Here is a 20507-nt window from a genome sequence, read left to right as displayed (position 1 = left end):
CAAGAGTTGAACTAAAACCGAGTCTAACGTCGGATTGTGACCTGGGGGACATTCAAAGGCCCGATTGAGTCCAATGTCTAGTTTAGATAAAGTCTAGGTATCATCACTGTACGACTTTTTTCTATTGTTTGAGATTGACTATCAGGTCCTAATTTAATCTCGGTTAACTTTTGGATGAAGCAATCTGATTGGTCCGTTTCAAAATTTTCAGCCAATTAGATTGCTCGGTCCAAGAGTTAAACTAAAACCGAGTCTAACGTCGGATTGTGACCTGGGGGACATTCAAAGGCCCGATTGAGTCCAATGTCTTAGTTTAGATAAAGTCTAGGTATCATCACTGTACGACTTTTTCTATTGTTTGAGATTGACCATCAGGTCCCTTTTCTCCTTCCGTCTCAATATTTTGATATTACGTTGTCATTGTTAGGTTTGGGCAGACAGAAATGTGATCCGCATTCAACAAGTATGATGTGAATTTATATATATCTCAATGCATTATCTGCACAGGTCTAGATATCAGTTCACCTCCCAGTAGTCAAATGAATGCTAAGGAGCTGAGTGTAGGTATTACTATACTAATGAGACGAGGTATACAAGATGATGTGTATTCCCAGCGTATTCTAATGTGAATTTATATATATCTCAATGCATTATCTGCACAGGTCTAGATATCAGTTCACCTCCCAGTAGTCAAATGAATGCTAAGGAGCTCAGTGTAGGTATTACTATACTAATGAGACGAGGTATACAAGATGATGTGTATTCCCAGCGTATTCTTCTGCTAATGTGTGGACCCACCCGCCTTTCGCAATATGTACTTAATGCAAATGTTACATTATTTACTTAAGAAAATTTATTATCAACCTCCGTGGCCGAGTGGATATTAAACTAGACTTGCACGCTGGAGGTTACGGGTTTGATTCCCGGGGGGGTTTTTGGCTCTGTGCTTGGAGTTCGGGGTGCACTTAGCCTCGCGAGGACAATTGAGTACCTACTTTAACCGAGTAACGACCAGTGGCGACATTGTCAATGTAAAAAGAAAAATGGAAATTGATTGCAAAGGAGGCACTTGGTAATGCTGTTGTATTCACAAAAGTTGTAAAAAAGCTTTGTTTTTACCACAGATCGTTCTTATTTCTTGATTTGATTCAGGTACTCTGCAGAAGAGCGTGGATTTCCGTGATATCCTCAAGGATTCCTCACTACAGCCGCTACCCAGTGGTCACTTCATTATTGATCTCATTAGGAAGACATTGAAACATGAGCGAGTTCTGTACAGGAAGTCAGCGTTACAACTCCTATGTCATATACTCTGCATGAATCCAAAGTGGGCAGTGTATGAGAATTCATTACAGGTAAACCGTAGATATTAATCCACAGGTATAGGTCAGACCAAAAGATCCTAAGATGTCAGACCAAAAGATCCTAAGATGTCAGACCAAAAGATCCTAAGATGTCAGACCGAAAGATCCTAACTTGTCTTATCATCCCAAAATTGAGAGTAAGGTAGGATGGGCGAAAGTGAGCCGTTTGGCCGACAACGAACCTTATCTGTTTAGGATAAAGCTCGCTTCGGGTTGGAATCAAAGGTTTTTTCCTTTCGAGAAACTGACCACTGGAAAATCGACCAATTTTCCATCCAGTTTCTATTGGAGCAGTGGTCAGTTTTCCGAAACTCCCGAAAGGAAAATATACCTACAGCTGGCTTTTCTCTCTCTCTGTTTTATAACCAACCCCACTCTCACTCTCTCTCCCCCTATTTCTCATTTCAGTTTCCCCAACCTTATTGAAGCGCTGATGCCCGAGATGTATCTCAACTTGAAGGATGAAAACTTGAAAGTTCGTACCGAGTGTTTACAACTGATCATAGGATGGGTCAAAGAGGATTTCCTCAGAATACAAACACCGCTATACTTCTATCTAGCCGTGCTCATGGTGGATAAAAACACAGAGGTAATACCGTAGAACACAGAGGTAATATTCTATAACTCAGAGGTAATGCTCTAGAACACAGAGGTAATACCCTAGAACACAAAGGTAATGCTCTAGAACACAGAGGTAATGCTCTAGAACCCAGAGGTAATGCTCTAGAACACACAGAGGTAATGTCCTATGTCCTGCGGCCCTTGAAGTACAAAACGGTAGATGGGTCAAAGAGGATTTCCTCAGAATACAAACACCGCTCTACTTCTATCTAGCCGTGCTCATGGTGGATAAAAACACAGAGGTAATACCCTAGAACACAGAGGTAATGTTCTAGAACACAGAGGTAATATTCTATAACACAGAGGTAATGCTCTAGAACACAGAGGTAATACCCTAAAACACAAAGGTAATGCTCTAGAACACAGAGGTAATGTCCTATGTCCTGCGGCCCTTGAAGTACAAAACGGTACAAAAACGCAAAAACGAACCTTGTCTGTTTACTAAAAAAAAAGTTCGCCCTGGGCAAGGATTAAACCTGCGACCTAGCGTTTACAGGGCAAGCGCCCTACCTTCCACGCTAACTAGGTTGGCTACTGAAAACAAGTGGTGTCCGATAGAGAGTTGAAACACTGTCTGATTTGATATTGGGGTGCTGACTTTGTACATTTCTAACATTTCAGATACAGAGAGCTGTGTTCTCATTCTTCGTGAATTGTGCCATGCAGAAAGATCCGCAGATTTGTCTCAAATATTTCCTAGTCTCCATTTTCCACTTCAACCAATATAAGGTAAGAATTCTTGTGAAGAGACTCTTGCGTCTTGTTGCGAGACAAGAGACAATGATGATGTGATAGGCATCCTCCAACGATATTATTATGTTATTAATATTTGATTTTGTCTCTTTTTTCTGTTTTTCTCTCTTTTTTCTATGTCTAAACCTATTGATTATTTCTTGATTTTTGTCTATAAGGCCATTTTCCCTCGTTCAAAAAATTATGAAATTCACAATAAACTTATGTTCTTATTTTATTCTTTACCCTTAGGGGCACCGACTGTCTGAGCATATCCTAACGGATAGAGAACATCAAGTTTACTACATTGGCGGTCATACTAATGGTGATACCCGGTTCCTCATATACAAATATATGCTAGAACTAATCAAAGATGATCAGAAGGAACCTCTAGTATCTAATCTAGTCACACATATTATCAGTAAGTGATCTTTTATCTTGGGGATTGTGGTTCGAGCCCAAGTCAAGTCAGAAAATTTAGCGAGGTGTAATCCAGGAACGCCTCTTGTGATGGACATTTTTATCCTTAACAAAATGGACTGCTCAAGTAATGACGTAAATTTGGCCCCAGATATTGTATCATAATTATGGGCGAAATAATATGAAGGTCACTAACGGGTTTCAAATTCAATTTTTACTATATTTTTTGCCAACCTAGTTAGCTTGAAGGTTAGCGTGGCTGTCTTGTAAACGCTAGATCGCGGGTTCGATTCCCGCGCCGGGGCGAATGTTATCCCAAACAGATAAGGTTCGTTCTCAGCACATCTGACTTTCTCCTGTCTTCAAGACCTTGGGCAGTGACAGTTCCCTCTATCCGACCTATTGAAATAAATCTAATTTCTGTTTTCACTTGCAGCTAGTATCACGCGTAAAGTACCAGATGTCATATTGAGTGAGTCAGGGAATCAAGTGCTGCGAGATACACTACGGGTATTAGCATGTGAGGAATTATATACGCTGAGTAGTAAAGCAACATCGCGAGATGATGAAGACGAAACAGAAGAGATCAGAAAACTCATTGAGAATGCAAATATCAATAAGAGCTCTAAGACTAAAGAGGTGAGACATCAAATTTAAATTTTCAATTTTTCTTTAAGTTTAAAGTCGCATTTCATATGAAGACGAAACAGAAGAGATCAGAAAACTCATTGAGAATGCAAATATCAATAAGAGCTCTAAGACTAAAGAGGTGAGACATCAAATTGAAATTTTCCAATTTTTCTTTAAGTTTAAAGTCGCATTTCATTCATGGCCTTGTCGCTTAGAGTGTAAATAAATAAATAAAGTCGTATTTGGGTAACGTTTAAGAATATACACAACACTTGGTAAAACAACTTAAAATCAATATGGGAAAATGATAACAATTTGCTTTTTGTTATCATTTTCCCCTGTTGATTTAAATTCGTCATTTTCTGGTGGTATTTCACAAACAAACAAAAACCCTATAACCTATTTTCTCAACCCTATAACCTATAAGAGAAGAAGAAAAAAGTGACCTCTATTGGGGGTGTCCGTTATTCAGAGGGTTTCCTATAGCAAACTGATCATATCCCCCTTCCCCAAGGAGTTTCCACTATTAAGTGTCGCCCGTTAAGGGAGATTTCACTGTACATTCAGCTTTTTTTTAAAGTAATAGGTAATGATTTCGCGATACTACGATATTCTCAACTTGGCGAATGGCAAGTTAGTTTTATCATACCATAAAACGTTGCTTGTAAACCCTACTTGAGACATCTTTTCAGCACTAATTTACAAACTTACTTCCCCTTCTTCTCAGCACTAACTCTATTCCATTCTTTGATGTATTGTTTCATATTTCAGAGTCGTCGCATCATAATCAAGGAGAGAATATTTCGTAATCTGTTGGAACTTCGTACTCTACTCAAACGAAAGAATCATCCAATGATTGTAGAATTCTACAATGTCCTGTGTCTACTTATAAGACTATACAAAACAGAGGTAGGTATGTTAAGGCGGTCTCTTCCTGATCCCTTGTGTGCCGCGTCCATTTTGATTTAGGACTATTGCACTGCTAAGCGGTAGGTAACTAAGCGAGAAATTGATGTAAGGCCTGCTATAAACTATCAGGTAGACCTGACATTCGCACCTGTTCAGGCGTACGTGTCAGGTCTACCTGATGAGTGAGTGGCCGGCCGGTGGAAATTTATACAATGGAGCAGTTGCAAATGGGTAAAAATTATTAATAAATGGTCAATTCCTACGTAAAAAGTTGGGAAAAATCCAAATCTGAGGTCAAAACTCCGAAATAATAACTGTAAAAGGTCGAAAATTCAAATTTCATTTTCCGTCAGAGTCCTGAACTCTGACGTCAGACTTCAGGAGATGCGCAGAAACGTATGCGCTATGCGCACAAACATGAATTGCGCAGAAATGCATGCGCACAAACAGATTAATGTGTTGCCACACGTGCCTGCGAGGGAGCTTTGCTCGGGACATTTGATGTGACATCATCGCCTACGAGAGCGTATGCCGTGACGTCAAAGTTTGAATTATGACGTCATCGCCTACGGGAGCGTATGCCGTGACGTCAAACTTCACGATTTACCGGAATTTTTTTAATCGATTTATCTCGGGATCTAGAAGTCGTAGAAGAAAAAGAAAAATTCCGTTGGTCCTCATTTTTCCTGCTCTATGACTTTGAAACATCACCCAAGTAAGCGCAACTGTTCTATTCTTTAGTTTTAATACCTTCTAGCCAGCCTAGTTAGCTTGGAGAGTTGCGCGCCTGCCTTGTAAGCGCTAGGTAGCGGGTTCGATTCCCGCCCGGGTGGATTTTGTCCTAAGCAGATAAGGTTCGTTCTCGGAACGGCTGGCTTTCTCCTATCCTGTCTTCCTTCTCTCTTCACTTTCTGCACGATAAAACCTCAGTCAGCAATTACAGGTCCCTTTATCAAACATTTATTCTCTCTGGTAACGCCGCCACTGGTCGCTACTCATTCACAGAAGCTACTCATTTGTCTCCACGTTAATCCTATGCTGAATTCTTGTTCACAGATTTTGTTCGTCATTTTCGAATGTCGTCAACTGACCGAAATCAAGGAAGATCTAGTTAGCTGGAGAAATCAACTCAAATCAAATCCTAGGAAATCACCGCCTGAGAAAACCCTGGTAAGTTGTACAAGTTATGTAGAAATAATTAGAATGCTATTAGCAGTATTAGCCAAGAGTACACGAGATCAATCATATTCTATTCTATCTGAGCGCACGGCAGTGCGCCAGGGGTTAGCATTATAGAGGGAACTGTAACAATGGAGGTCTTTTTATTTTCTCTGGCTTTAGATCCTAAGATGTCAGACCAAAAGATCCTAAGATGTCAGACCAAAAGATCCTAAGATGTCAGACCGAAAGATCCTCCCCCCCCCCCCCCCCTCGCACAGGACCGTTGCGTGGATAACGCTCTGAGCGCCCTGACTAATCACGTGAGTAATGTACAGGCACAGAGTACACCTAGCAGTCAGAATTCTAGTCAGGGCGCCAACATGAAAACCTCGTCACATCGCAAGAGCTCCCTACTTCATCAGAAGAGAAAAACTCTCACTCCGGTTATGATGGAATCTCCGCGCTCTCATAAGAGATTGAGAGCAGAACTATAAATTAGTCACTACAATGTTCGGTTGGTTGAAAATCCTGTACCTACTTCAAATCAAATCAAGAATTATTTGTGGTAAAGCAGAGATCTTCTTCACAACTTTTGTGGGTATTCCAGCATCACCTTAAAAATCTGGTGTAAACATCACACGACGTTCTATTACATTTTGCGGAATACGTAGGTACCTATTAAAAAAAAATGTGAATTTCCCAAAATGTAAAATTTCCAAGCCGCCAATGGCGTCCGATTTTTGGTGGAAAACTTTTTACCTTTACTGCGAGTGATTGCACATCGTGAAGTATGGACTGTCGATCCTGTGGTTGTGGGTTCGAGTATTCTGCTTGGGTACTGAATTTTTCCGATGTTATCGCCTCGATGCGATGCAATTTTTCTCTATCGGAAATCTTAACAAAAAGAATGTTTAAGAGTTTGTGTAAATATTTTGTACTTTTGTACCTACATGTAAATATGTTCCTACCTACATTGTAAATAATACCTATTGTAAATTTGTAATTTCTTAATACAATAAATGTACAAAGTATAGCGTATGTATTAAATTGTGATGCCTTAGAATTTATACAGATCGAGTAGACTTTATACAGATGCCTGCTTTGTAAAAAAAAAAAAGATTGTACCTACCTACCTACCTCTTGACACCACTTTGCATTACCCCTTTTTTTACTTTTTTTTTTTTTTTTTTTTTTTTTTTTTTTTTCTTCAAGTTTACTAAACCACAAAGTAGTATCTTGTGTAACAACTAGTGGTTATTCAGGCATTCAGGGCACTACAGTATTTTCTTGGGTATTCCTATTTTTAATGCTGCCACTGGTCCCTGTTCACTTACAATTTACAATCCACTAATAAAATCCATTCCTCTCGATTTATTTCAAATTCCAGATGGTGGAGAAGAATCACAACCTGCTGAGCAAGAGTCTGGTGATGTAACTGCTGCACCTACAACTGAGCAGCCAGCCGAGGAATCTAAACCCCAAGAAGGAGAAGGTCTTGATATAGAAGCTATGATTGCAGCATTACACTCAGACTCAGCAACAGCTAACTCAGAGTCGATCAATATAAACCTGTAAATCTCAGAGGTGTTGTAGAATGACAACTGGAAATACAAGATTCCACATCCCATTATCATTGTAGAAAACTTGTCAGACTGAATTAATATGAATGGAGTGTGAGTTTGGAAAGCAGGGAAAATTCTTACTGGCTTAAACTTGAACAAAATCCTCTCAACCATCTGGAACATACGGGACCTATTAGTCTAACATGTGTGTGAGTTGTTAGGTTCCTTGTTGGCGCCTCTAGTGACGCTGGTGCAAATATCGACAGGTTTTACTTTTTGCTCAAAGTGGAGCACTGTTCTTTCTATCGCGGTATCGGTACCAAAGCAGAACTGTTAGGTCATCCTAGCTATGTACTTACTTGTATGATGGATTTTTTTCAACAGAAGTTTTATAGAGGGATCTGCAACTGCTAAGGTCGCCCCTAAAGCGAAGAAAGAATAGAAGAAAGCTAGCTGTTCCGAGAACAAACCTCATCTCTTTAGGATAAAATCCGCCCCAGGTGGGAATCAAACCCGTGACCTAGTGTACAATAGATTATTATTGTTCTTTAAGTCCCCCTAAAATATCTTTGTAAATAGTATATCTCTACATTTTATTTCTTTGATTATAAAATTAGTTTTAATTGCAGGAAATAATACTGAACTTCTTATACAGTTATGATTTCTATTGATGGTGGTTTATTGGAAGGCAGTTGTTTGAACTAATGGTAACGCCCCTATCTAGGTATGGTGTATTTTTTATAAAATTAAAATATCAATTGATAGTATAGTAAGAAGATTTTTCTCTTTATTTTAAAAACAGTTGAGTAAATACATTTATGATCTATATTCACAACAGTATCTTATTTATTTGACTCTCTTTCTTATTATTTTAGTTGAGATTTTGGCAGATTGTAGGAACCATGATAAGTTTGGATCTACCATTGAAGTTTTACTACAATAGTTGGAATGATTATTTCTAACTTGTATGTCATAAATGAGTGAAGGTAGTAGATTACTACTTCTTTCTGATAAAATACAAAGGCTTATCTCTGCTTTTGGCTGAATGTGTTGTGCGACATGAAGGATAGAGGATACAAAGCATAGCATCTTATAGCTTGGAAGTTGAATACAATATTTACAAAGAGGTAAGAAGAGTGAGTTTTTCATTGAGGAGCAGCTGTGTTTTTGTCAACTGAGACAGAGTCATGATCATGAGTAGATCCTTGATGTTGGAATTGAACATAGTTTCAAACTGTTCTTGTGTCATGGATGGTACACTGTTAACCATATCCAACAGTTGACGTCCAATGGAATTGTCTGGTGTGATGCGGTTAGCTAATACTTCATCTACATATCGTAGCACATGATCAATAAGAACTGTCAATTTGTCAGCAGCTTCACTGACAAGTGTTAGTTCACTCAGAGGTTGAACAGCTCCCTGTTTGATAGATTTGTGGAGGAGTCGTAGTCCAGTTACTTCTGAGTTGTAGCAGATGACTTCAGCAGGAATCTGAGTGAACATAATTCCTGAAACAAAAAACACAAAAACATCAATCAACTTTTGAATTATAAATTATAGCTTGACAAATTAAGTCCTTTTTGAGTTACTCTTTGCCAATTAATGTAATTATACACAGGACCTCTTAGAATTGATCATATAGCTGTAGATTGTTGAATTTGACATCTATACTCAACTATGATACTAGAATGATATCCCTAGTTAACCTAATAAATACATTACCTACTTCCCCTTACTTATTATAAGATAAGTCTAGTAAAGAAACAGTGAACTACCTAGGTATTACTAAACTGTCTGAAGTAGGACCTACCTGGGATTCAGACAATTTCATTTGTAAACTGCAAACCCATAGGATTTTTCTGTACAAGAGAACAGCAGGTGATCAATATAAGGGTGACATGATCACCCAATATAATCTTGTTGAATATTATGTACTCATGATTATGACATGTAAATACATCAACTTTAAATAAATACATTTGATACATCAGACTGATGCATCTATATCATGAGAATAACTAAACCTTACAAGTACTATCAGATCACTGAACTGTTTCATTTCAAAGTGTAAATGAACATTATTTAACTAGGGAGCACTGGTTTAATAAGTCAATGAAAAACAATTCATTTGTTAGTTACCTGACTTTCCTCCTGGAACACCAATGGGTACATGTACATAGCCTTTGATTCCCATGTTAGGTCCCTTCAGATTGGTGTCTAGTGTCATATGGACAGGGTTCTTGCACTCTCTGATATAATAGTCATGAATAACCGAGGACTGACTGGTCACTTCATCTCCCGTAGCCCACCATCCTACAATCAGCTCTGATGGATTTACTTTCTGGTTCATCTCAAACATATCTTGAGCATAGTTGAGCTCAGCCTCCACCATCTCATCATATTCCTTGTGAGGAACACAGAAGCAGTTGGTTACTTCAACTACACCCTTGTCCACTGTACCTAGGAGAGTTCCAATCACTCGGTGTGAGTCTAGATTCCTTCTTTCGAATGCGTCGACAATTTGAAACAAAACTACCGGATGAACTTTGATAGATACGTTGAGTGACATTATGTAGAATCAGTGGGTTATAGTTTGAAGATAAAAATCAGTTTTAGCTTGGACTTTTACTTATCTTGTTGCCGAAAAATCCAAAAATCTCGAAAAGCGAAAATTCAAAATTTTCGAAATTTTTCCAATACACAACTTTGGAAAAATATAACCTAAAAATTTAACGCGCATAGTGTTGCCAGATTGTCTTAACGCGCATATACAGCGTTGCCGGGTTGTTTTACCGCGTAAAGCCACGTCCACAAGATTGACAAACAATCTCATGAGAGAAATGAAAAATAGGTACCTATCCAAAGTTCTGTGATTGTGAAAAGAAGAAGAAGAAAAGGCGCTTGCATAGTGGCGCTACCTAACGGACGAAAAAAACAACTGCGTAAAGTCTGACGTCACACATATTTGAACTTTTTCATTAGAACACAAAATAAAAATTGAATTCTCGACCTTTTACAGTTATTTTCGGAGTTTTGACCTCAGATTTGGATTTTTCCCAACTTTTTACATACGAATCGACCATTTATTTATAATTTTTACCCACTTGCAACTGCTCCATGAGTACATGAGTAGGTATGTTAACATTGCCAACGAAGAAAAACTCCGAAAAATTGTAGGTAACTTCTAATTGTGGATTAAGAAAAAATTGTGAGTGCATGTGAACAGGCTATGACGGGCTATACTTTGGATGTGGTAGGCAGTGCCTACAATATTTCCATTTTCTGCTTTTTACCAATTTATGGGATTTTATTACACATCCAACAAAAATGAAAGTTTTCCGATGGGTAGAACTCGAGATATTCTTCTTGCGTACGTGACCTCTATGCTCTAATCACTTTTTGACTCTCATTAGAAACCCTATTTTGTCTGGTTGCACCCTCTATCTAAATAAAGAAAGAAAAATTGGCACTTATTTATCTATCACGGCGACCTTTATATGTAAGTAGATCTAATTTATTGCAACCATCTAGAAAAGTGAACCATCTACCTACTTCGTATTAATTTGCAAATCTTCTCTTCATTCTCCACCAATAGTTTGGATATAGTGCCAGACACTTTTTTCTCAAGCTGGAATTTGATATCATTTCGGAATCGGTTAATGATCCGAGTGACAATGCGACTCCAAGCCAAATCCAATCGTTTCCACCGTCCACCTGACATTGTAACCTCAATGTTTTTGAACTTTAACAAATTTCCATGCCTCGGCTGGGATCGAACCCACGCCCTCCTGTTTACCAGGCGAGCGTCTTGACCACTACGCTACCGAGGCAGGTGCCGAAATTATGAATAGGTATTAAGAGTGATAGTGTGATAGTACAAAGCAGAAGATTTTGATATTGGTAAGTGATATGGTGACGATGTGATAGGTTTGACAGGAAAACTGTAACTGCTAAGGTTTTATCATCCTGAAATTAAAGAGAGAAGAAAGACGGGATAGGAGAAAGCCAGCCGTTCCAATCCGTTCGGGATAAAATTGGCCCCGGGCAGAAATCGAACCCACGACCTATTGCTTACAAGGCAGACGCGCTACCCTCCTACCTAGGTAGCGAAAAGGTTGATGATGAACAGGTTTTTGTATAGCGGTCACATGTAACTGCACAATAACGAAAAGGGATGGAGTACCTACTTTGAAAATTCAAATATTCCCGCGCATTACAGAGGCTCATGGGATTGATGACGTCACATCACGACGCAGCGTAGCGGGAGCCGGCCATATTTGTTTTTTTTTTCACCACTGAGCACTGAAGATTTTGAAAAAAGTGTACGGACGGAGGATTTTTTCAAATTTTCGAAATTCAAATAAAATTGTTAACAGTTTCTAGACAGATTAGCCGTAAAAGGTGAGTACCTATTTGAATTTTATCTGCAGACAATCTGATTTACAGTGATTGATTTGAATTAGGACAGCAGAAAAAATATGGAGAAGAGAATCCAAAGTGAAAGGTTTCAATGATTCCAGAAAGAACTCTCTTTGAAGTGTAATATCAGTAAATTGATGGACAATTTTGCAGGGAATCAGGGATAGATGGGGAAGACTAAAGAGGTAGACTATAAAAGTCTTGTATATGTCTGTAAGAGACCTAAAGGTATAGAATATGGTATCTGTATGCTTTCAAATTCATTCTGACAACCAGCAAGTTATATTCAGGAGGAAAAGTGTGTGAATAAATTCTCATTTTGTGTTTTATATCTTTATTGCAGCTGTCAACATGTCCTGTTTCATTTGCGATGAGAAAGTGGGCAATGATAAAGTCCATTTGGCTACGGGCATTGCTCCCCATTCCAAACTAGGTCTACCCGCTAAGATCAGCAATCTGATTGGTGATGATTTTGTCGTTGTGGTGACACAGTCTGATCATGTGTGCAGACGATGTAGTGCACTTATAAATCATATGGACAAGTTGGAGACGGAGTTGAGCTATGTGAAGAAAGCCATCACCGGGTACATCCGAACCAAGTATAATCTCCCGTTTGATGAGGAGTCAAAGGTGAGAGTGTTTCTTTAATTATTTATTAGGTACTAGCTTCACTATTCAAGTTAAATCTTGGTTCCAGTTATTGAATTTATGAACCAATCTAATTGGTTGAGAAATACATATTTCACTTAAAATTTAGTCAATTAAAAACTTCTATGATACAATAATAATTCTTCCTCTAATCCTATTTCAGAATGCTGTGGTGAACGGAGAAGTTTCTCCAGCCAAGAAGCCCCGCAAGACTCCACCCACCCCAATAAGTAAACCTGCAACAAACATTGCTCCACTGGTATCTCCCGCTCCTAAAGCCGCACCCCCACCATCCCAGGAAGATACACCCAAGCTGAAAATATACAAGTGTGGCTTCTGCTCATTCCAATCTAAGGATTTGAACAGTGTCAGGTAATGATAACAAGAGACATAAGTAAATAACCCAGGGGTCAACTATAAGGTCTATAAGTGTCAAGTGAAATAATAAATCATGTACCTACCTCAAAATCTCAGGTTGAAAAGTTTCTCTTGACTTCCCACACCAACATTGCCCATTCTAACCTGTCCTGGGTGATTTTCTGTCAATCTTGTCTTACCTCTCTGCTCTGTAGGGCATAGCTCAAGCTCATCTTTTACAGCTTGACTCTTATATGGGTTGTGAAAAAATAGAAAGTCAGACAGACCAAAAGAGCTCCTGGGATTGGCATTTTAGATCCTTTTTTTAAGTACTGTCATTTTTGTCACAAGTGCTACATTATACTGCTTCCAGACTTCACATGCGAGTACACATCAAGCCCAAGACAGACGAGGCTAAGAAGACAACAGTATCCACCCCATCCACACCTACCGCTGCTTCTGCCCCTGTTGCACAACCTACACCTCCTCCACAGCAAAACATTGTGCGCAAGAAACTGTTCCGTTGTCAGGTATGCAATGAGAGGATATTGTGTTTGAATGCTTGTGTGAATAACCAACTATCCGTAGTGTTCAAAGTAGCTTATAAGGGAAAGGAGATGAATGATCACATAACTGTTGTTCACCAATTAATTTGCCCAAGTTTTAAGACTTGACATAGTTTCCCGTCCTCCTGGGTATACTTTATCCCAAACAGATAAAGTTTGTTCTGGAAATGGCTGGCTGTCTCCTATACTGCCCTCTTTGATTTCTGGATTAATGTCCTCTATTGTTATAGTTTTTTTTTTTTTTTTTTTTTTTTCTCTTTTGTTTTTGGATTAATTTCCTCTTTTTTTTTAGTTTTTTTTTTTTTTTTTTTTTTACTTTCCTTTTTTTTATTAAAATACCTAATTATTGTTTTTTTTTTCTTTCTCATCTCCAGGTTTGTTCTGCATCATTCGTGGACAGAAAGTCTTGTCTGCAGCACATCAAGTTGACTCACTCCAAAGCTTCGTCATCCAACAAAGAGAACGAACAGTCAACAGCTACTGCTACTTCAGAAAATACCCAACCAGAGGAACCTATGGACACCCAGACCTCTGGTAAGTTACGTCCATCTAAACTCTTTCTTTTCAATGGGATTTTCAAATTCAATGAATGACTTGAGTTCTACTTTTAACTCGAAAATTTTGAATTTAATTTGTCTGCAAGTCAGTTTCACAACTCCAACACTTTGTCTGATTTTCATGAAATTTCTCAGCAATGTTCATCATAATAAAATTACAGGTACATAGTCCATTTCTGTCATAAAAATTTGGGCACAGTTGAGGGCTCCATAAGGACACTTGAGAAATTATTTGGTTCTCCACAATCATGTGAGTTAAACACTTTTAGAACATAGTTTGCTCTTAAATTCTGGGCTCAGACAAACTGACTAGGACCTCTTGGCTTTTATTCTTTTCCCTGAGAATGTTTTAGTGGTTTACTAATAGTTGTTGTTGCTTTACCTTTGTTTTCCCTCCCACCAGATGTGAACACCAACTCCCAGGAGCCTACATCCGGCGAAACATCCCAGGGTGAATCACAAGAGTGGACCGAGGGAGAGAAGATGGACACGGACAATGCAACAGCTGAGGTGCCACCTGCACAAGATGAGACAGCTCAGGCTACTGATGAAACAGAGAGAGAGGCACAGAGTGCAACAGGTAGGTAACTGTTTATTAGATTGTCACGTCATCACAGCTATGGTGGGAGTATTAACTTGTAAATAAAACAACATCTATGATTCAGATTTTTCTGAGTAAGTTCTAAAACAGGTCACTTAGCTAGTCAAGTTAGCCTGGAGCATAGCGTGTCTGCCTTGTAAGCACTAGGTCGCGGGTTTGATCTCCGCCTGGGGCAGATTTTATACTAAACAGGTAAGGTTCGTTCTCGGAACAGCTGGCTTTCTCCTATCATGTCCTTCCCTATTTTTCCAAAATATCTCGCGGAACCCTTGCTGTCAACTCGCGGAACCCCTAGGTTCCGCGGAACACCAATTAAGAACCACTGCTCTAGACTATAAAGTGTTGATCTGCCAGACTAGTTAGCTTGGTTGGTAGCGCGTCCGCCTTGTAAGCGCTAGGCCGCGGGTTTAGTCCCGTACATATACGGATAAGGTTCGTTCTCGGAACGGCTGGCTTTCTCCTATCCTGTCTTCATTCTCCTGGATGCGATCATTTGGAAGAATCTTTCCAGTAATCTTGTCCGTCACAAACCTTGCTCTTTTCCTGTTCTACAATACTAGAGTGTACCATGAGCTTACACAAAGGCCATTATTTCTAATTTATGATCACTTAACATTCTTTCACAAATACTCGTAATATAAATTTCCAGTCTTTGTTGACAAAGTTGATACTTTATTCACATAAAAATTTTCCCCAAAGACAATGCTAAAACATGATCTCCTCCTCCTCCTTCTCTTCCTCCTCCTTCTACTCCTCCTCCTTCTCTTCCTCCTCCTTCTACTCCTCCTCCTTCTCTTCCTCCTCCTTCTCCTCCTCCTCCTTCTTCTATTGCCGTCCAACCACCCCCCAAATTGCGACCCGAAGGAAAAATCGTAACGAGAACACCCCGACTGGAATGTGAGGAATTTCCATTGTTGACACATACCACACAATATATCTACCTTCCCTCGCAGAGATATGAAAACGATACAAGAAGAAGAAGAAGAAGAAGAAGAAAAAGGATAGAAGGAGACGGAGTAGTAAGAAACAAAAGAATAAGATGAAGGAGGAGAAGAAGAAGATTAGGAAGGAGGAGGCGGAGGAGCAAGAAACGGAAGAATAAAATGAAGAAGAAAAGGAAAATATCAAAAAAGATGAGAATCAAAAAGAATGTGATAAAGAAGATGGAGAAATGAGAAAAAAACGAAAGAAGAGATGAAAGAAGGTCAAAAAGTTGGTAGAAATGGAAAAGAAAAGTTAAAGGTGACGAAAATAGTAAGAAGAGAAACTTCGGTAGAGAATGATGATGAAAGAAAAAGAAGCTCAAGAACTAGAAGGTACCTATACCTACATTGATTACAAAAGGGGAAATAAATATGAAGAAAAGGGTAAAAGACTAAATGAATATGTTAAAGAGAAACATGCTGAAAGGGAGGAGAAGAAAGAAGAGCATAAAGATAACAAGAAGACGATCAAGAATAAGAAGAACAAGGAGAAAGGGAGGGGGAAAATAATAACACAATGAATTTATTTCGTGTGTTGTCACTTGAAGAAAGATGTCCCAACAAACAATCTCATGAGAGAAATGAAAAATAGGTACCTATCCAAAGTTCTGTGATTGTGAAAAGAAGAAGAAGAAAAGAAAAAAAAAAACATAGATTTAGACCTAATACCTGTATTCGAAACTCTAGAACTGAGGATAGCAAAAAAATCAGGATTTAAGTAGGTACACTTTGAAAACTCCCCTGAACAACATAAGGTAGGTACACTTTGAAAACTCCCCTGAACAACATACTGAAGAGCTTCTCTGTGCGTGTAATTCGTGTAAGGTGTGAACGCGCCTTGATAATCACAAAATCACCTCAGGCTCAGGCGCCAAAACTTTTCAAAAACCGTTATTTTATTAAATGACCTACACCCTACACCTACCAACCTACCTATTAGAATTTAGATTTGTTTCATTTGTTAGATCAGTTATCAGTTTTTCAAATTTTCAGTTTAGGTAGTTTCAAACTTTAATCTTTAAATAAATCAGTGTTCAGTGTTTCCGTAATTAGATATTTTTGTTATCTTTATCGGTGTTAAAGGAGTGTTTGTGGAAGTTACCAACTTTTACCATTGGCTGCATTGGCATCTAATAGAACAGTACCTGCCTACAGCTCTGGGGATACCATGGTACCATAAGACAAAACGGACCTACCTGAAGTTTTGTAAAGTCAATTAATAAAATACTTAGGTAGATAGGTATTCTACGCTTGACAGCAGAAAAAGCGAAGCAGCCCTATTTTTTTGGTTTTTCTCAAACTGCTGCTCAGTGTTCAATTTTTTTTCGGTAAAACCATTATTAATGTTTTTTGCTGTAAAGTTTAAAACTTAAAGTTTATGTATATTATGTACGTGTCTACCCTGAATTGATATTGAATATAGGTACTGCACTGTTTTCTACCCTTGGGATGGATATGTTAATAATTTATTTCTCAATACTACCGGGGTACCTTTTTCAGTTCTCTCTAGGGTTGCCAACCGTACGTTATTTCCCGGAACAATCCGTATTTTTGTCAAAAATCAAATGTTCCGCCGGAACACACCTTTGTTCCGGTTTTTTTCCAAATCTATGGAAAATACGGGAACTGACTAATAAACAGAAAAAATTACAAAAAAAAAGTTTAAGAAGATAGGTAGGTACGTACGAAACACACAAAAACCCGCGAGTCAAGTAGGTATTTTTTCAGCCTTTTAGCATGTGATTTTTAGTACCTAACACGGATTCAAAAACGGATTATTTGTCATTTAGTACCTATCCTTGGGTAAAGCAGTTTTAACCAAGGATAGGTACAAGGATGTTTTTATTTCGAATTACTTCATTGGTATTTGTTCTTTTTTTTATTTGATGCAAAATAGTTTTTTGGGGGGGGGGTGCATGCCTTTGTTCCGGGTAAAAATCGGGAAATCCGTATTTTTTCACCATTTTGCTAGTTTGTACCGTATATGCCGAAAAAAAAGTTGGCAACCCTAATTCGAATACCACGACTCGATTCTTTTCAAATATTCGACTCAAAGAATCGACTCTAAAAGAATCGCGATTCTTTTGTAGTGAGACTCCGGGTAAAAATCGGGAAATCCGTATTTTTTCACCATTTTGCTAGTTTGTACCGTATATGCCGAAAAAAAAGTTGGCAACCCTAGCTACGACACAGACAACATGAATCTAATGTAGCTTTTCAACGAAATATCTAGGAAATATTGACGGCGCGCGAAGCGGCACGGCGAAGAAACATACATCATTTTTTTTCTTTTTCTTGAAAAAAAAAAAAAAACTTTGAATTATCTTGGTGATTTCTATTAATTGGACAATCGTTTTTATTTTGATAACATTGATAACATGGGCTTCTGCCGTCTAAACTGTATCATCCCTCTTCATCTTCCTCGACCTTTCACTTCTGTTGTCTGTTGTCCGATTGCAACAACCTCAGTGATGTGGTGACTTCGAATCTAGAGGCAGTCCTTACGAGTTAACGAAAGCTGAGATTGTGAAGATACCTCAGTCAATTTCGTTAGTGACCAAATTAAAATGGGATGAGACTGATGAGAGAAAGAGTCAATAAAATCTATTTCCGGACTGCCCAAAGTTTGGCTTCCCAAAATGACAGCATAAGTGTCGGACTGACTTCACAGGGGATACGAATATCGGGAAATCCGTATTTTTTCACCATTTTGCTAGTTTGTACCGTATATGCCGAAAAAAAAGTTGGCAACCCTAGTTCTCTCTCATTTTCCAGATTTATCTCAATATTAAATCTTTTTTTTTTTTTTTTTTTCTCCCATCTTTCCCTATGAGTTGTAGGTCAGATAGGTAGGTATAGGTATTATGTAGGTACGTGCTTTTATTCCACCTCCTACCTCTGTTCATTCTCTCTCTTCCTTCTCTCTACCCCCTCCTCTCTCCTCTCTGATTTCTTCTCCTCTCTGCTTCCTTCTCCCTTCTTATCTATCTTTCTTCTTTCACCTGATACATCTCTTTCCCCGTCCCTCTCTCTCTCTCTTTCTTCTTTTTCTATTCACTTCCCCCTCCCATCTCCCTTCTTCTTGCACCTCTTGTCTCTAGAAGTCCCTTTATCTTATATCCCCCCCTCCCTCTCTTTTTCCCTCTTACCTCCTCGTTCAATTCTTATCCCTAGTCCTTCTTCCTTCTTCCCGATTTCTATCTTCCTCCTCTTTTTCATACCTCCAGTCCTCCCTTTCCTCTCCCTCTCTTCTTTTCCCCTCTCCACCCCTCCCTCTTTCTCTCTCTTCCTCTTCGAAAAACTCATTTCTCTTCACTTTTGTTTCTGTTTTATTCCCTCATTGCAATCAACAGGTTGGTTAAGTTTTTCTCGCCGCCTCGCCTCAAGCGCTCTCTCTCTCTCTCTCTCTCTCTTTCTCTCTCTCTCTCTCTCTCTTTCTCTCTCTCTCTCTCTCTCACACACACAGGTCGTCTGAATATGTACTTATGTATTTACCTACGTACGCAGCTACCTATAATGGACGAAATAAAAAGCAAGGTACAAATTCACTTTCGTGTTGTTCTTTGTTTTATTAAAAGAGAGAGCTTGCAAAAGAAGAGATACAACTAATAAGATTATACATTTAAATATCTTATTATTATTATTATTTTTTTTTTTTAACAAGTTTCCATTTATAGGTATTTGATCGACAAAAAAACTCAGAACATACATTTTTCTTATACCTAGATGGTATACCCATCCGTATAAGCAGAGCTTGTGCCACGGATGGGGAAAATTATCTAATTATTAATTAATTATAAATATATATATACATATATTTACGGAAATTGCCCAATGTGCATTGATACTCGTAACAGCAATAAGACCATAATGATAAATATATAGGTACCTGAATGGTAAAAAGCAACAATATGTGTTAAAATAATGACAGTATTGTGTTTTTTTCTTTTATGTTATTATTTGAGTTTGTTATCATCTGGTACAATGAAGATCATTGTTTATGCTGGGTTCTAGACAAGTCTGATTCATTCGAGCTAACACGCGTACGGTGTTCGTGCAAAGGCAATGAATGTTACATACATTGTGTACTTTGTTAACGAGAAACATGTTGCGGTATACGTTGCAGATTAGGTACCTATACATATATGCACAAGTTCACCTGCGCAGGAAAGCCATGGGTCATAGTTGTATCCCAGGGGACTAGGGGTTCACCTGCATAGCAAACTGTTGAAAACTGACCCTTAAGTGTGTCTTTCTTTATTACTCCTGCTCTGATTAGAAGAAGACCAAAAAAGTTATCTTAGAAAGGAGATAACTAGTTAACCATGGTTCAATGACGGTTAAGAAATCTTGGAAAAATGTGAGCACAAGCTTCAGAGTTTCAGACCAAAGCTGCCTAAATAGAACAAACAAAAATCACAGTCGTCAACTTCCAATGAGGAGAAGGGGAGTAAAACAGAAGGAATTCCATCTATTAATAGATGCAGAATATGTCATCATTATGAACACAATAAATAAATATAGGAGAGCCACAAAATATTGTGTACTCACCACAAAACCACTCCAGCAGCACCTGTATACCTACAGGGTGGGAAGATTGAGATTGTATTGCAAATGGCAACCCCTAATTATGTAATGTAAATGCAATTTCTTTGTGTTATTATGTCACAACTTTGGTGCTCACTGCAGCATTGTAGGATTTTTTCCTAATATCTCAATAATCCTATCATCCAATTTATAGCGTATGTATTAAATTGTGATGCCTTAGAATTTATACAGATCGAGTAGACTTTATACAGATGCCTGCTTTGTAAAGATAAAAATCAGTTTTAGCTTGGACTTTTACTTATCTTGTTGCCGAAAAATCCAAAAATCTCGAAAAGCGAAAATTCAAAATAAAATAGGGATGGGTAAATATTCTCTGAGTCGATTCAAAGAGTCGAATATTTCAAAAGAATCGTGAATCGCGATTCTTA

The 20507-nt window shown here is 38.4% G+C and overlaps 5 protein-coding genes across 7 annotated transcripts in view; 3 read left to right on the top strand and 2 right to left on the bottom strand.

The window, feature by feature from the left end:
* Positions 1–1790, top strand: part of LOC103518670 — a 42560-nt gene extending 40770 nt beyond the window's left edge. Inside the window, exons 8-9 of the mRNA XM_026830403.1 lie at positions 1153–1355; positions 1773–1790. Of these exons, the coding sequence (XP_026686204.1) occupies positions 1153–1355; positions 1773–1790 (221 nt within the window). The remainder of the gene's footprint in view (positions 1–1152; positions 1356–1772) is intronic.
* On the top strand, positions 1766–6884 carry LOC103518668. Its single transcript, XM_008483747.3, has 7 exons — positions 1766–1953; positions 2607–2714; positions 2970–3138; positions 3574–3776; positions 4539–4676; positions 5733–5846; positions 6116–6884. Exons 1-7 carry the CDS (start codon positions 1798–1800, stop codon positions 6329–6331), a joined length of 1104 nt encoding a protein of 367 aa, XP_008481969.1. The 5' UTR covers positions 1766–1797; the 3' UTR covers positions 6332–6884.
* A 1273-nt stretch (positions 6885–8157) lies between these two features.
* Positions 8158–10102, bottom strand: LOC103518666 (eukaryotic translation initiation factor 3 subunit F-1). The gene is made up of 2 exons (XM_008483746.3): positions 9540–10102; positions 8158–8908 (listed from the first exon to the last, which is right to left on the bottom strand). The coding sequence occupies exons 1-2, from the start codon at positions 9967–9969 to the stop codon at positions 8517–8519; spliced, it is 822 nt and encodes a 273-aa protein (XP_008481968.1). The 5' UTR covers positions 9970–10102; the 3' UTR covers positions 8158–8516.
* A 713-nt stretch (positions 10103–10815) lies between these two features.
* LOC103518665 overlaps positions 10816–20507 on the bottom strand; it is a 17430-nt gene continuing 7738 nt past the window's right edge. The window contains exon 2 of one of the 3 annotated variants that reach the window (XM_026830400.1): positions 10816–11127. In XM_026830400.1, the coding sequence (XP_026686201.1) occupies positions 10945–11127 (183 nt within the window). In that variant the 3' untranslated portion in view covers positions 10816–10944. Of the gene's footprint in view, positions 11152–20507 lie in introns of all 3 variants that reach the window. The other 2 variants (XM_026830399.1, XM_008483745.3) reach the window with 2 other exon arrangements.
* LOC103518664 (zinc finger protein 319) lies at positions 11655–14550 on the top strand. The gene is made up of 6 exons (XM_008483743.3): positions 11655–11801; positions 12163–12449; positions 12631–12839; positions 13198–13354; positions 13765–13924; positions 14351–14550. The coding sequence occupies exons 2-6, from the start codon at positions 12171–12173 to the stop codon at positions 14533–14535; spliced, it is 990 nt and encodes a 329-aa protein (XP_008481965.1). The 5' UTR covers positions 11655–11801; positions 12163–12170; the 3' UTR covers positions 14536–14550.

This window comes from Diaphorina citri, unplaced genomic scaffold (assembly GCF_000475195.1).
Source record: "Diaphorina citri unplaced genomic scaffold, Diaci psyllid genome assembly version 1.1 scaffold2297, whole genome shotgun sequence".
Classification (NCBI taxonomy): Eukaryota; Metazoa; Arthropoda; class Insecta; order Hemiptera; family Psyllidae; genus Diaphorina; species Diaphorina citri.
The sequence above is the reverse complement of the archived record's forward strand: the minus strand, read 5'-3'. Positions and strand labels throughout refer to the sequence as shown.